Source organism: Oncorhynchus keta, chromosome 28 (assembly GCF_023373465.1).
Source record: "Oncorhynchus keta strain PuntledgeMale-10-30-2019 chromosome 28, Oket_V2, whole genome shotgun sequence".
NCBI lineage: Eukaryota > Metazoa > Chordata > Actinopteri > Salmoniformes > Salmonidae > Oncorhynchus > Oncorhynchus keta.
Window position 1 is genome coordinate 33,754,515 of NC_068448.1, and position 17,500 is coordinate 33,772,014.

The following is a 17,500-nucleotide window of genomic DNA, read 5'->3' on the forward strand; positions in this document are numbered from 1 at the left end:
CACACACACACACACAGACAGTCTACACACATACATGCATGCACTCACATACACCGTCTTCAAACACACATACACACACATTGCACAAATACACACACACACACATAGGTCTCTAGGCTTAGAAATAGAACCCGTACAACCACCACCTCCCTCACACACACACCCTTCCTTGGGCCGCTCCGTTTCCTGCTTAATTCACCCCACCCCCCCACACACACTTCCCCTGCGCCCCCCTGCCGCCGCCCCGCCGGCCCATTATCGATCGCCCGCCTCTCCCCGCGCCACATAAATAATCGACAAGCAATTACCCGCCCACTCCCGCTGCCCCTGGCTTTGTTTGGGAGGCACAGCAGCCAGCGCCGGTGAAGAGGGGGGAAGGAGGAGGGGAAGAGGAGGAGGAGGAGGAGGAGGGGGAGGAGAGGGTTGCAGCAATGATTTTTAGTGGGGTCCTAGTTCAGCCACATATACACACACATACACACAAATGTATAGGCTACACACATGCATGCACACACACAGTATATTGTACAGTAAAATACCAACATCAGATCCAAGCAAGGTGGAAAGAGGAGGATGGAGAGAGAGGAGGATGGAGAGAGAGGAGGATGGAGAGAGAGGAGGGTGGAGAGAGAGGAGGATGGAGAGAGGAGGATGGAGAGAGAGGAGGATGGAGAGAGAGGAGGGTGGAGAGAGAGGAGGGTGGAGAGAGAGGAGGATGGAGAGAGGAGGATGGAAAGAGAGGAGGGTGGAGAGAGAGGAGGATGAAGAGAGGAGGATGTAGAGAGAGGAGGATGGAGAGAGAGGAGGATGGAGAGAGAGGAGGATGGAGAGAGAGGAGGATGTAGAGAGAGGGGGATGTAGAGAGAGGGGGGTGCAGAGAGAGGAGGATGTAGAGAGAGGGGGGTGTAGAGAGGGGGGATGTAGAGAGGATGTAGATAGAGGAGGAAGTCGAGAGAGGGGGAGGGGGATGTAAAGAGGGGGGGATGTAGAGAGAGGAGGGTGTAGAAAGAGCGGGATATAGAGAGAGGGGGATGTAGAGAGAGGAGGATGTAGAGAGAGGGGAATGTAGAGAGAGGGGGATGTAGAGAGGGGGATGTAGAGAGAGGGGGATGTAGAGAGGAGGATGTAGAGAGAGGAGGATGTAGAGAGAGGGGGAGGAGATGTAGAGAGAGGGGGATGTAGAGAGAGGAGGATGTAGAAAGAGGGGGTGTAGAGAGAGGAGGATGTAGAGAGAGGAGGATGTAGAAAGAGGTGGATGTAGAGAGAGGGGGATGTAGAAAGAGGGGGATGTAGAGAGAGGGGGATGTAGAGAGAGGAGGATGTAGAGAGAGGAGGATGTAGAAAGAGGGGGATGTAGAGAGAGGAGGATGGAGAGAGAGGAGGATGTAGAAAGAGGGGGATGTAGAGAGAGGGGGATGTAGAGAGAGGGGGATGTAGAGAGAGGAGGATGTAGAAAGAGGGGGATGTAGAGAGAGGAGGATGTAGAAAGAGGGGGATGTAGAGAGAGGAGGATGTAGAACGAGGGGGATGTAGAGAGAGGAGGATGGAGAGAGAGGAGGATGTAGAAAGAGGGGGATGTAGAGAGAGGGGGATGTAGAGAGAGGGGGATGTAGAGAGAGGGGGATGTAGAGAGAGGGGGATGTAGAGAGAGGGGGATGTAGAGAGAGGAGGATGTAGAGAGAGGAGGATGTAGAGAGAGGAGGATGTAGAGAGAGGGGGATGTAGAGAGAGGAGGATGTAGAGAGAGGGGGATGTAGAGAGAGAGGGGGATGTAGAGAGAGGGGGGTGTAGAGAGAGGGGGATGTAGAGAGGAGGATGTAGAGAGAGGGGGATGGAGAGAGAGGAGGATGTAGAGAGAGGGGGATGTAGAGAGAGGGGGATGGAGAGAGAGGAGGCTGTAGAAAGAGGAGGATGTAGAGAGAGGAGAATGTAGAGAGAGGAGGATGTAGAAAGAGGAGGCTGTAGAAAGAGGGGGATGTAGAGAGAGGAGGATGTAGAAAGAGGGGGATGTAGAGAGAGGGGGATGTAGAGAGAGGAGGATGTAGAAAGAGGGGGATGTAGAGAGAGGGGGATGTAGAGAGAGGAGGCTGTAGAAAGAGGGGGATGTAGAGAGAGGAGGATGTAGAAAGAGGGGGGTGTAGAGAGAGGGGGGTGGGATGCAACGTTCATAATGCAAACTAGCACAGCCTATTGACTTTCCTTCCCCTCTTTTCACAATTTTTGTTCTTTTTTTATTCCCTCTCGTCATTGCAGAGTTCAGTTGTGTGTCTCAGGAGGAGTTAAGATATGCAAGAAAAACATTTTGATGACACACTTGGAACGATGAACACAAGTGTGTAACAGTACAAATATAAGCACCCCCCAACTTTCGTTTGAGAAGTGGGGGGTGTCCCCATTTTATTTGTATTTATATATATATGAAATTATACAAATAAAATGGTGACCCCCCCACTTGGAGGCGTCCGCATGGTCCTAAAGCACCCCGTCGCCTGGTTGTGTATCCCATTCCAATGATAAAACTAGGGGAGGAATGCCATTTCAGATTGTCACCCCCGTCCCCAGTAAAATCTGTGCCCCTGCACACACACATGGATAGGAACATACACCCACATAGAAACACACACACCACAACCCAACAGCCCTATCTCCCTGGCAGCACCACCACTGCCCTGCAAATAACAGGAATATTCCACATTCAAAAATAAAGCCTACATCCTCCTCTATACATACTGCATGAGCCCCAGTGTGTGTATGTGTGTTTCTGTGTGTATGTTCCTGTACGTGTGTGTGTGTGTGTGTTTCTGTGTCTATGTTCCTGTACGTGTGTGTGTGTGTGTGTGTGTGTGTGTGTGTGTGTGTGTGTGTGTGTGTGTGTGTGTGTGTGTGTGTGTGTGTGTGTGTGTGTGTGTGTGTGTGTGTGTGTGTGTGTGTGTGTGTGTGTGTGTGTGTGTGTGTGTGTGTGTGTGTTTCTGTGTGTATGTTCCTGTACGTGTGTGTATGTGTGTTTCTGTGTGTATGTTCCTGTACGTGTGTGTGTATAATAATAATTTGGTGGCGTTTATATTTGTTCTGTTACACACTTGTTTTCATCGTTCCAAGTGTGAAATCAAAATGTTTTTCTTGCATATCTTATCTCCTTCTGAGAAACCCACAGGGAGTAGGGTCGTGGGCATTGTCACCAATGTCCCCCAGTGCTCCGCCTTGTTGGCTCCAGGAATCCAACCAGCAACCTTTAAGTTACTGCCCCAATGCTGGAACTTGAAGGCTACCATTGTGTGTTAGCCAGGCCTACCTCTCGGTGTAGTGGGCGTCTCTGTGCTGGGGCAGGCCCTGTTTGCGTCTCTGGCTGGACGAGCTGCCTGCCGAAGGGAGATGGGCCTCCAAACCCCCTGTGTTCCTCACCGCTGCCAGGGCCTCCTGGCGCACTCGCAACAGATCTAGAGAGGGGAGGGAGGGAGGGAGGAAGGGAGGGAGGGAGGGAAGGAGGGAAGGAGGGAGGGAGGGAGGGAGGGAGGGGGGGGGGAGGGGAGGGAGGGAGGGAGGGGGATGGGGGGGGGAGGGAGGGAGGGGGGGAGGGAGGGAGGGAGAAAGTTAAGCATAACTGGGCATAAGCAGTTCTATGTTCAACTCAAGGGAAAGAGAAAATCACAGCTATAAATTTCATTTCCTACAGCTTATATCTCATCCTAAAAGTGTGTTTCCCCCCCATTTCATTCGAAATGCATGGAGAGTGTTTAAGGTTTAGCTGAAACTGGAGTGGTGCAGCGCAATTGAAATGTGCTTCCTTTTGTGATATAAGTTGAGGATGTGTATGAACAGGAGGTTTCTATCATTTTCTGCAGTTATGTGGAGTGAATGACTGTGTCCCAAAATGGCACCAACAGGGCACCTCCTGTTCATAACCTGACATTCTAGAACCCCCCCCTCTCTCTCTCTCTCTCTCTCTCTCTCTCTCTCTCTCTCTCTCTCGCTTCCACACATTTACATCATTTTTTTTAGACATTCAAAATGAAGTTATATCTGGTTGGATAGAGAGAGAGCAAATTATATGGAGAGGGAGAAAAGGAGAGAAAAGGAGATGGATAGAGAGAGTGCAACTACCATGGAAAACCGGAATCTCAGGCAGCTGGAACCAGGAAGTCTTGGCCTTTGTTCCATGTTAGGACAGGGCAACTTCCCACATGGCCAAGAAGATCCATATTACCATGTATCTCTTCTCTCTCTCTCTTCCTCCCTCTGCCCCCCTCCCCCCTCTCTCCCCGCTCTCTATCTCACACATTCTCCCCGTTTCCCTCTTTCCTACTCTCTCTCTCTCTCTCTCTCTCTCTCTCTCTGTCCCACTCTCTTTCTCTCTCCATCATTATCAGCCAGGCCAGGCCCCACCACGAGACAGGGCCTCTAATGAGAGGCTGTTAAAGAGAAAATCCATCCTGCTCTCTCCCTCTATCTTCACCCCCCTCTATCTATCTCCCTCTCTATCTCCCTCTCACACTTTCTCTCTCCTCCCTTTTTGAATTAGATCCCGTGGAAGCCAGGGGCCATTTCCGCCGCTGGTGTGTGTGTGTGTGTGTGTGTGTGTGTGTGTGTGTGTGTGTGTGTGTGTGTGTGTGTGTGTGTGTGTGTGTGTGTGTGTGTGTGTGTGTGTGTGTGTGTGCGCGTGCTAGGGCGTAGAGCGGGTGCTAGGGTCGGGGGTGGAGCGACAGATATTAATGTGGCCCAGCACAAGAGTATCGATCTGCTTGCTGCTGCGGGGGACTCGACTGGCGGCAGACTTCACCTCTAGATATAGGTCCCTCATGTTGACAATGGTCACCCAGCCCCCATCGATACTGCCTGGACTCTACCAGTCCCTATCTACACTGTCTGGACTCTACCAGTCCCTATCTACACTGTCTGGACTCTACCAGTCCCTATCTACACTGTCTGGACTCTACCAGTCCCTATCTACACTGTCTGGACTCTACCAGTCCCTATCTACACTGTCTGGACTCTACCAGTCCCTATCTACACTGTCTGGACTCTACCAGTCCCTATCTACACTGTCTGGACTCTACCAGTCCCTGTCTACACTGTCTGGACTGTAGAGAGACCTAGGCTGAGATTCAATCTTAACATGCTTTTTTGGCTATGAACCTTTTAAAGGCGATGTCCCCACATTCACAGAGATCATATATATATATATGTATATACACTGCTCAAAAAAATAAAGGGAACACTAAAATAACACATCCTAGATCTGAATGAATGAAATATTCTTATTAAATAATTTTTTCTTTACATAGTTGAATGTGCTGACAACAAAATCACACAAAAATGATCAATGGAAATCAAATTTATCAACCCATGGATTGAGGTCTGGATTTGGATTCACACTCAAAATTAAAGTGGAAAACCACACTACAGGCTGATCCAACTTTGATGTAATGTCCTTAAAACAAGTCAAAATGAGGCTCAGTAGTGTGTGTGGCCTCCACGTGCCTGTATGACCTCCCTACAACGCCTGGGCATGCTCCTGATGAGGTGGCGGATGGTCTCCTGAGGGATCTCCTCCCAGACCTGGACTAAAGCATCCGCCAAATCCTGGACAGTCTGTGGTGCAACGTGGCGTTGGTGGATGGAGCGAGACATGATGTCCCAGATGTGCTCAATTGGATTCAGGTCTGGGGAACGGGCGGGCCAGTCCATAGCATCAATGCCTTCCTCTTGCAGGAACTGCTGACACACTCCAGCCACATGAGGTCTAGCATTGTCTTGCATTAGGAGGAACCAAGGGCCAACTGCACCAGCATATGGTCTCACAAGGGGTCTGAGGATCTCATCTCGGTACCTAATGGCAGTCCGGCTACCTCTGGCGAGCACATGGAGGGCTGTGCGGCCTCCCAAAGAAATGCCACCCCACACCATGACTGACCCACCGCCAAACCGGTCATGCTGGAGGATGTTGCAAGTAGCAGAACGTTCTCCACGGCGTCTCTAGACTCTGTCACGTCTGTCACATGTGCTCAGTGTGAACCTGCTTTCATCTGTGAAGAGCACAGGGCACCAGTGGCGAATTTGCCAATCTTGGTGTTCTCTGGCAAATGCCAAACGTCCTGCACGGTGTGGGGCTGTAAGCACAACCCCCACCTGTGGACGTCGGGCCCTCATACCACCCTCATGGAGTCTGTTTCTGACCGTTTGAGCAGACACATGCACATTTGTGGCCTGCTGGAGGTCATTTTGCAGGGCTCTGGCAGTGCTCCTCCTGATCCTCCTTGCACAAAGGCGGAGGTAGCGGTCCTGCTGCTGGGTTGTTGCCCTCCTACAGCATCCTCCACGTCTCCTGATGTACTGGCCTGTCTCCTGGTAGCGCCTCCATGCTCTGGACACTACGCTGACTGACACAGGAAACCTTCTTGCCACAGCTCGCATTGATGTGCCATCCTGGATGAGCTGCACTACCTGAGCCACTTGTGTGGGTTGTAGACTCCGTCTCATGCTACCACTAGAATGAAAGCACTGACAGCATTCAAAAGTGACCAAAACATCAGCCAGGAAGCATAGGAACTGAGAAGTGGTCTGTGGTCACCACCTGCAGAACCACTCCTTTATTGGGGGTGTCTTGCTAATTGCCTATAATTTCCACCTGTTGTCTATTCCATTTGCACAACAGCATGTGACATTTATTGTCAATCAGTGTTGCTTCCTAAGTGGACAGTTTGATTTCACAGAAGTGTGATTGACTTGGAGTTACATTGTGTTGTTTAAGTGTTCCCTTTATTTTTTTGAGCAGTATATATATATTTTTTTTAACCTTTATTTAACTAAAGGCAAGTCAGTTAAAGAACAAATTCTTATTTTCAATGACAGCCTAAGAACAGTAGGTTAACTGCCTGGTTCAGGGGCAGAACGACAGATCTTTACCTTGTGAGGGGATTCGATCTTGCAACCTTTTGGTTCCAAGTATAACGCTCTAACCACTAGGCTACCTGACGCCCCACTATTCACAATGAACACTACATATAGGACCCACCTACGCTGCTTGTCGCCGAAAACCCTTGCTAACTTTTACAGGTGCACAATTCAGAGCATCCTGTCGGACAGTATCACCGCCTGGTACGGCAACTACACCGTTCACAACTGCAGGCCTCTCCAGAGGGTGGTGCGATCTGCACAATGCATCACCGGGGGCAAACTACCTGCCCTCCAGGACACCTACAACACCCGATGTCACAGGAAGACCAAAAAGATCATCAAGGACAATAACCACCCAAGTCACTACCTGTTCACCCCGCTTCCATCCAGAAGGTGAGGTCAGTACAGATGCTTCAAAGCTGGGTCAGAGAGATTGAACAACAGCTTCCATCTCAAGGCCTTCAGATTGTTAAACAGCCATCACTAGCACAGAGAGACGGCTGCCTACCTACAGACTTGATATCATTGGCCACTTTAATAAATGGAACACTAGTCACTTTAATAATACCACTTTAAGAATGTTTACATATCTCGCATTACTCATCTCATATGTGTATACTGCATACTGTATCCTTCACTATCTATTCTTTACTATCTATTGCATCTTAGTCACTCTGTCACTGCTCATCCATATATTTTATACTTATATATTCTTATCCCATTCCTTTACTAGATTGTGTGTATAAGGTTTTGTTGTGGAATTTATTAGTTATTAGGTTTTGTTGTGGAATTGTTAGATATTACCTGTTAGATACTGCTGCTCTGTCGGATCTAGAAGCACAAGCATTTCACTACACTGGCAATAACATCTGCTAACCATGTGTATGTGACCAATAAAATGTGATTTGATTTGACCTAATTATCTTATTATATGTCGTCTCAATCTGGAATTACCTTTAAATGTCAAACTCGCTATGATGCCGATCTACTACTGATCGGATTGAATCCCTGCCCTGGGCAGGGCTGGAGCAAAAGCCTGCATATTCAGGAGATCTCCCAATCCCACCCCTCTCTTTCTTTCTGTTGTGGCAATGGGCAGATATAAAAGTGGGCAGAATCCCAATTTCTCTCTCTCTCTCTCTCTCTCTCTCTCTCTCTCTCTCTCTCTCTCTCTCTCTCTCTCTCTCTCTCTCTCTCTCTCTCTCTCTCTCTCTCTCTCTCTCTCTCTCTCTCTCGCTTGCTCCTGCTCTCTCTCTCTCTCGCTACATTATTCTCTTTAATGTAGGGTAGAGTAGGGTCACCTGGGGATATGCCCTCCAAGGGGGAACCAGCCAACCAAAACTATACAATGGAGAGGGGAGGAGGGGTAGGATGGGGTATAGAAATGGAACAGAAATGGAGAGAGAGTGAGAGAGAGAGGGAGAGAGATGGGAAAACAGATGGACAGACAGACACATAAACAGAAAGGTGGACACACACTCACTCAATGACACATACAGTCACAGACATGCACTGACACACACACACACATAAACACAGTTATTGTGGAAGGTCCCACTCTGGACCCATCCTGCTTATCACTCTTTTGTCCCATCCCAGTTTCCCTGCATCTTTTCACAAATTAGGCAGAAATCCCATCCATTAAGCTGTTCTCCATGTGAGACTGCAGAGTTATTCCCGTTATTCCCGTGAAACAGCCACCCTATTCCCTACATATGGGCCCTGGTCAGAAGAAGAGCACTATATAGGTAATAGGGTGCCATTTGGAATGCAAATCAGGGTCTTTCTGCTTCTTATGCCAATGGATAAACAAGTAGATGCAGTGATGGAAAAACAAGAGCCAGAGGAAGTTTCCCAATTCTGTTGACTATGGGCATTTGGAGATGTGTTCCAACCATGTGATCGTAACGACTAGATGGTAGACAGTGCAGCCCCACTTGGAGAGAAACAGAATGAAGTACAGGAGAAACAAAACATGAGGCCCTCTTTCATGTCTACGTCCTTCTACTTTCTCTCCTCCAAATCTTCCTTCCTTCATCTTCTGTTCTTTCATCATAACAGAGAGCGAGAGAGAGAGAGACAGAGAGAGAGAGAGAGAGAGAGACAGAGAGAGAGAGAGAGAGAGAGAGAGAGAGAGAGAGAGAGAGAGAGAGAGAGAGGAGGAGGTGGAGCCCCCCTGGCCATTTCCACTGCCCCTCTCCACCTTGTCAGGTCCAAGGAGAGCCCCCCGAATCAACACCTAATGCACACACACACACACACACACACACACACACACACACACACACACACACACACACACACACACACACACACACACACGGCTCCATCTGGCCCCCTTCACACACACACTTTCATTTTCAGTGGCCTACACTTCAAATACATGAAAGGATGGTCTGCGGGGACTAAGGCGAAAGAGAAAGTCATAGAGAGGAAAAAAAATAAAAGGGGGCGAGGGGGGGACAGGGAGAATATAAAAGCACCCGTGTGCTTGGAGAGGGAGGTGTGTGAGAGAGGGTGTGGGGGGCAGGAGAAGGAGGGAGGGAGGGTTACAGGGGCCGACCGGAGCTCAGGTCAATGTCCAGGGGGCTCTCACTGGAGCGATTCAGATCAACCTCTCCAGGAAGAAACAGGGCCATCCCTCCATCACACCTCCACTCTATCCCCTCAGAGGACAGGAGACAGAAAGAGGAAAGGAAGGGGGTGGGGTGGTACAGTGTTGGGATGCGTGCTCCCCTGTGCGACGAAGTGAGAGTTTTTTAAAAATAAAAATTACAAAAAAATATGACTATACTCAGGGAAAACCAATTAGTTGCTTAATTAAAAGAGCTTAGGGGAGGGGAGAGAGGTGGAATAGTTTAATATAACAGAGTGAAATAGAAGAGGAGGGATGGACTGATATAGGTGCTGTAGGGTCATAAACTTGGCAACTCAGAAAAATCTGTTTTCTCTGCCTAACTTGGGGGGGAAGAGGCTTGTGTGTGTGTGTGTGTGTGTGTGTGTGTTTTAAATGGCACACATATATGTATATAATTTCCTGGTTATTACTGCCAAAAGGCAAACACATCATTAATGAATCCTCAACATTCACCCTGTGTCTTTTACTTGTCTTGCGCTAAGGAAAGGCAAGTCTACCTCTTTCACTCATCTCTCTCCATTCTCTCCCTCCTTAAAATATTGTTTTCTCTCCCTCTCTATTTATTTATTTTACACCTGGAAGGACTTCAGTAAGTCTGACTGTAGACAAAAGGGAGTGTGAGCAGAGAATAAAGGATTCAAACTCAGAGGGAGGAGGAGGAAAGAAAGAGAGAGAGAGAGAGAGGGAGAGGGAGAGCGAGAGAGAGAGAGAGAGAGAGAGAGAGAGAGAGAGAGAGAGAGAGAGAGAGAGAGAGAGAGAGAGAGCGCGAGCATCCCCACGAGACGTCTGCATTGCGCCACAGTGTCCGCCTTTAAAACAGGGAAGGAAAAACGAAGAATACTGCACCTTGGGCCATTAAACCCCCAGAATGCACTACACATCAGCCTTAATTCTTCTCGGATGCAGAGGAAGGCAATTAAAGCCTTTATTGGCTTCACCCCTTAGATTTGCAACCTGCAATTAAATATCATTACTAATCAAATTAAAATAAAAGTAGCTCAAACTATGATTGGGGTTGGGATGTGAAATTGGTTAGATTTATGCTACTGCGATGGGGGTCGTAAAACCTGGCGGCAATTAACCTTTTCACAGGTGAGTTCCATATATCTCTAATGGGAGCTCCAGTGTGAGTTGTTTTGTGCACGTGAGGCACTCTCTGTTCCAAAATGTGATTGTTACGCAACAGGACAGTTAACCCGCGCTGCCCTCAAACCAAGGCACGCTGCCTGCTAATTATCTATAGGCTATGTTTCAACATGTCTCTTTCAAATGATTTTTAACAAGTTTTATTTTCTAGCAACAGCTCCTCATTAATTCACATAGAAGTAGCCCATTTCACTGTTGCGGGCAATTCATGTTTGAGGCTTTACTGAGCCGAGAGAACTTCTCTCTTCGAAGAGACCCAAGCACTTCCCCAAACTTTTTGCCGCTGGCACATTTTCTGGCTGGTGCTCGCATGGCCTTCATTGTTGTTTTCCTTGCAAATAGATTATAACTTTGGACATGTGTGCGTTCCTATCAACCTAAGTGCCTTATTTTCTGTATATCATGTTGTCGTTTCTATGGTAGCATACCGTATGTATGTATGTATGTATGTATGTATGTATGTATGTATGTATGTATGTATGTATGTATGTATGTATGTATGTATGTATGTATGTATGTATGCATAATGTATTTACTGTTTAATTCACATGTTTTCAAGTACTGGTAACAAATCATGCATTCTGATTCTTGCGTAGATTGTAATGGATGCATATGATGTGTGTAAAATACTTTTTTTGAAGGTTGTACTGATTATGATGAGCTAATGCTAAGCTATTTGCCAGCTATGTGTGGCACCATGTTTGTTGACATTATAAAATGCATTCTGGATGTCAGGTAAACGTCTGTCAGACCAAAGATGTTATTTACAAAATGAGGTGAAGGGATAGTTCACTCATCTTTCGAGTAAACTTCCAGAAGTGAATGAAGGGAAGTGAATGATTGTAGACGACACACCCCCTTCAACATGCAATCTGCAAACAGACCAAACTCATCTTGTCTCTTCTTATCTTTGGTTGACGCGAAAAAAACAAACATGGCTGTATGCACAAACTACCCATCGTTGGATTACCTTCGATTTTTAGAAAGTGTTTTACTCAATTATTTTGATCAATGGTGAGCTCACCCGTGATGTGATGAATTGTAAATAGTAGTTGCTATTAGCCAATTCATATTATAGTTACTGTCAGCCGAGAGTTAGCTAAATATGACCGCTTGTGTTAAGTAAATCATTTTCCGGTTTGTATGATTGTGTTATGCTGTCGCTACTTCTGTGAATGTTTGAACATTGCATTCATAAATAAATGGGTCACATTTAGGACATAACTTTGTAAGGACTGTGTTTGTGCAAAATGTTTCTGTGAAAAAACAGTGTGGCCATCTCAAACACTGACTGTTGCGTCAGTCGAAAATGGACGTTCTAAATATGCATTCCAATCACACCGGCTTGAGCTTATGCACCCCTGTGTTGAGACGTGTCAATAGGTTAATGATACATTGTTTTAAAAATGGAGGGAAGGTTAACAATTGATGCCCCCGCAAGTTTAAAGGGGCAGTGAAATGAAAATACACCTCGTCACATAAAAAATACAATTAGGTGACTTTTTTTTCTTTTTTGAGGTGATTATTCTTCTTTATGAGGATTCTTCCATCTCTCCAGTTCCAACCCAGTGAATTCATTGTACCATAAGTTAGTGCCTCTATCCATTTCAACCTCAGAACAAAAATAAAGAAAAAAGATGCGTGGTTCCTATGGAGATTTACAAGGTTGGCTGGCAGCCAATGAGTGAGCGGCGGATCGATAGCAGCGCCGTCCGTGCATGCTGGTGGGGAGCATTGTTTACAACGGAACGCAACGTCGGTCACAAATCACCCAGAGTGACATTGGGTGGACTGGCACCCCAAATAGAAATGTCAGCCGTGTCCATGCTGGAGATTTACACTGGGAGGGGTGGCACACACACAGACAGACACCACACGGGAAAGGCCATAACCTGGGGTTACTAGTGGTAGTGGAGTAGGGTTAGGTGTGTGTCAGGCCAAGATAAAGTGTGTGTGGTGTGCAGTTTAGTACGCTGACTGAATCCTGAAGTGCTGATATAACAATCCCTGTTTTAGAGGATGACCAGACTCTGAGTCGGACAGCATGTCACCCCCCACCCCCAGACACACACACACAGTTATTCTGGGAGGTCCCACTCTGGGTCTTGGTCAAATGAAGTGCACTACTGTATATACTGTAGGTAACACACACAAGTCTTACCATGGCTGGGCAGGCCCATGTTGTTGGCCAGCTGGTAGAGGCGCTGCTGCTGCTCCTCGCCCTGCTCGCTCAGCGCTGACATCATCCGCCTGTAGTGCTCCTCCGGGGTCATGTGACTGTGGCCGCCCCCCTCCAGCACAGGGGTGTGGGATTTCTCTGTAGGGGGGTCAGGAAAAGAGTCAGCTTACCGTCTACATTTGAGTAATTTAGCAGACATTATTATCCAGAGCAACTAGGGTTAAGTGGCTCGGTCAAGGGCACATCAACAGATTTTTCAACTAGTCGGCTCAGGGATTCGAAACAGTAACTCAACATAATCTCATTACCTTGCCACTAACTCGCCACTGTCACACTACTGAGTCACCACTATCTCATTCGCTCAACATTATCTCATCATTACCTCACCACTAACTCCCCACTGGCTCACAACTATCTTACCATTAACCCTTTACACTCATGGAAATTGGCTGATATGGATAGGGTCAAATTGAAATGTTTCTAACAAAATAAATATAGAAAGTATATGCAAAACCATGATAGCAATTGAAAGGGAACCGTTTGGAGATTATGGGGAAATTATCAGACCAAAGGTGAGGACAAAACACTTCACCTGACATGAGACTGAATCCAAACATTAAACTGTTGAATTTATGTGCATTTTTTATTTACTGTACTTTACGGCGCATTTGTTTATAATAAAATGTGAAAATACTCGGGATACAAAAATGATTTATTGTATTTTTTGTACACTGCTGCTACTCGCTTTTTATCATCTATGCATAGTCACTTCACCACTACCTACATGTACAAATGACCTCAACTAACCATAACCCCGCACACTGACTCGGTACCAACACCCCTTGTATATAGCCTCGTTATTGTTACGTTATTTTACTTTTTATTATTTTTATTTTTTACTTGAGTTTATTTGGTAAATATTTTCTTCTTGAACTGCACTGTTGGTTAAGGGCTTGTAAAATAGGCATTTCAATGTAAGGTCTACACTTGTTGTATTCACCACATGTGACAAATAAAGTTGAATTTGATTGTAGTTTTTTGTTTGGAACACAGCCCTGCGTCCTCACATCACACAATTACTGTTGTTTACCAAATTTCCATTATATATCACAATCTGGGTCATGTGGGCATCATTTGAAAGTGTATTCAAATTGCCCACCTGACAAGTTATGTAACTTCACAAGACACTTCAGACAAACAGATTGTAATTTTGGAGCACATAAAATGGAGTCGTGTAGTGGTGTAAAGTTTCTAAGGAAAAATAGTTTAAAGTACTACTTCAGTAGTTTTTTGGGGGTATCTGCACTTTACTATTTATATTTTTGACAACTTTTCTTTTACTTCACTACATTCCAAAATAAAATATTGTTTTTTTTACTCAAAACGTTTTCCCTGACACAGCAAAAGTACTCGTTACATTTTGAATGCCGAGCAGGACAGGAAAACGGTTGAATTCACATATAGTTGAAGTCGGAAGTTTACATACACTTAGGTTGGAGTCATTAAAACTCATTTTTCAACCACTCCACAAATTTCTCGTTAACAAACTATAGTTTTGTCAAGTCGGTTAGGACATCTACTTTGTGCATGACGCAAGTCATTTTTCCTACAATTGTTAACAGACAGATTATTTCACTTATAATTCACTGTATCACAATTCCAGTGGGTCAGAAGTTTACATACACTAAGATGACTGTGTCTTTAAAATTCCAGAAAATGATGTCATAGCATTAGAAGCTATGCCTGAGCTTTACCGCTCAGGAAGGAGACGCATTCTGTCTCCTAGAAATGAACGTACTTTGGTGCGAAATGTGCAAATCAATCCCAGAACAACAGCAGAGGACCTTGTGGAGATGCTGGAGGAAACAGGTACAAAAGTATCTATATCCACAGTAAAATGAGTCCTATATCAACATAACCTGAAAGGCCACTCAGCAAGGAAGAAGTCACTGCTCCAAAACTGCCATAAAAAAGCCAGACTACGATTTGCAACTGCACATGGGGACAAAGATCGTACTTTTTGGAGAAATGTCCTCTGGTCTGATACAACTGTTCATTATGAAAATATAACTGTTCATTATGTTTGGAGGAAAAAGGGGGAGACTTGCAAGCCGAAGAACAACATCCCAACCGTGAAGCACGGGGTTGGCAGCATCATGTTGTGGGGATGCTTTGCTGCAGGAGGGACTGGTGCACTTCACAAAATAGATGGCATCAAAAATATGTGCTTCTACACCTGCATTGCTTGCTATTTGGGGTTTTAAGATGGGTTTCTGTACAGCACTTTGATGTATCAGCTGATGTAAGAAGGGCTATATAAATACATTTGATTTGATTGAAACAACATCTCAAGACATCATTCAGGAAGTTAAAGCATGGTAGTAAATGGGTCTTCTAAATGGACAATGACCCCAAGCATACTTCCAAAGTTGTGGCAAAATGGCTTAAGGACAACAAATTCAAGGTATTGGAGTGGCCATCACAAAGCCCTGACCTCAATCCTATAGAAAATGTGTGGGAAGAACTGAAAAAGCATGTGCGAGCAAGGAGGCCTACAAACCTGACTCAGTTACACCAGCTCTGTCAGGAGGAATGGGCCAAAATTCACCCAACTTATTATGGGAAGCTGGTGGAAGGCTACCCAAAACATTTGACCCAAGTTAAACAATTTAAAGGCAATGCTACCAAATACTAATTGAGTGTATGTAAACTTCTGACCCACTGGGAATGTGATGAAAGAAATAAAAGCTGAAATAAATCATTCTCTCTACTATTATTCTGACATTTCACATTCTTAAAATAAAGTGGTGATCCTAACTGACCTAAGACCGTTTTTATTTGGATTAAATGTCAGAAATTGTGAAAACTGAGTTTATTTGGCTAAGGAGTATGTAAACTTCCGACTTCAACTGTACTTATGAAGAGAACATCCCTGGTTATCCCTACTGCCTCTGATCTAGTAGACTCACTAAACACACATACTTCGTTTCTAAACGATGTTCTAGTGTTGGAATGTGTCTCTGGCTAGCCATAAAACATTTTTTTTAAATAAATGGTGCATAATGATACATAAGTATATTTAAAACCAAAAACTTTTACTCAATTAATATTTTACTGGGTGACTTTCACTTTTACTTGAGTCATTTTCTATTAAGGTACCTTTACTTTTACTCAAGTATGAAAATTGTGTACTTTTCCCACCACTGGTATCATGAGTGCATCAAGTGCATCAAGTTCATGTTCTGCTGCTCATTTTTTCCACAATGCGACAAACATTGTCTCATTCTGTTCAGGACAACCCAGGGTATATGACACGTCATTCCTTGTAACTGTACGACAAACATTGTGATCATAAATGTTGATGCTGTAAATGAAATTAGTTTTCAAATATAGAAATGTGAAGTGCACATTTGGACATTTGGGTGTGTGGTTGGCTTGTACGACATCAAAGTGGTATTTATTGTAATCCTCAAAGTCTCATCTTTCAGAACACATCGACTCATTTCAATTAACACCATTAAAGTAGCCCAGTTAGTGGGAGGGATGGGGGCATCTGTTTGTTGCGTGTGGTGCACACTTTTAAAATGGCTGTCAGTTGAATCCATACAGCGCTGTAAAGTGAAGAGCCTGAGCTCTGACTTCATATATAGTATGTTACTGTACAGCCACTGAGTTACAATTTAGGAGCTTATCAGCGACCAAATCTGCCATATTCAAACTGTATATGGGATGACAGGGTCTGCGAGTGTAAAGGGCTACCTCACTATGAACTAAAAACTCACAACTATCTCACCATGAACTAAAAACTCACCACTATCTCACCCTGAACTAAAAACTCACCACCATGAACTAAAAACTCACAACTATCTCACCATGAACTAAAAACTCACAACTATCTCACCATGAACTAAAAACTCACAACTATCTCACTATGAACTAAAAACTCACCACTATCTCACCATGAACTAAAAACTCACAACTATCTCACCATGAACTAAAAACTCACAACTATCTCACCATGAACTAAAAACTCACAACTATCTCACTATGAACTAAAAACTCACCACTATCTCACTATGAACTAAAAACTCACAACTATCTCACCATGAACTATTTAACTCACCACTATCTCACCATGAACTAAAAACTCACCACCATGAACTAAAAACTCACAACTATCTCACCATGAACTAAAAACTCACAACTATCTCACCATGAACTAAAAACTCACAACTATCTCACCATGAACTAAAAACTCACCACTATCTCACCATGAACTAAAAAACCACCATGAACTAAAAACTCAAAACATCTCACCATGAACTAAAAACTCACAACTATCTCACATGAACTAAAACTCACCACTATCTTACCCTGAAATAAAAACTCACAACTATCTCATCTTGAACTAAAAACTCACAACTATCTCACTATGAACTAAAAACTCACCACTATCTCACCCTGAAATAAAAACTCACAACTATCTCACTATGAACTAAAAACTCACAACTATCTCACTATGAACTAAAAACTCACAACTATCTCACTATGAACTAAAAACTCACAACTATCTCACTATGAACTAAAAACTCACAATTATCTCACCACTATCTCACCATGAACTAAAAACTCACAACTATCTC

General features: G+C 44.9%; 1 protein-coding gene across 4 annotated transcripts in view; it reads right to left on the reverse strand.

Moving 5' to 3' along the window:
• The window catches only part of LOC118361078 (sterile alpha motif domain-containing protein 11), an 88,569-nt gene that overhangs the window by 15,596 nt on the left and 55,473 nt on the right, over nucleotides 1–17,500 (reverse strand). For all 4 annotated transcript variants that reach the window (XM_052482843.1, XM_052482842.1, XM_035740826.2 and 1 more), the window contains exons 6-7: nucleotides 12,840–12,995; nucleotides 3,293–3,437 (exon numbers count right to left, since the gene is read on the reverse strand). In XM_052482843.1, the coding sequence (XP_052338803.1) occupies nucleotides 3,293–3,437; nucleotides 12,840–12,995 (301 nt within the window). The remainder of the gene's footprint in view (nucleotides 1–3,292; nucleotides 3,438–12,839; nucleotides 12,996–17,500) is intronic.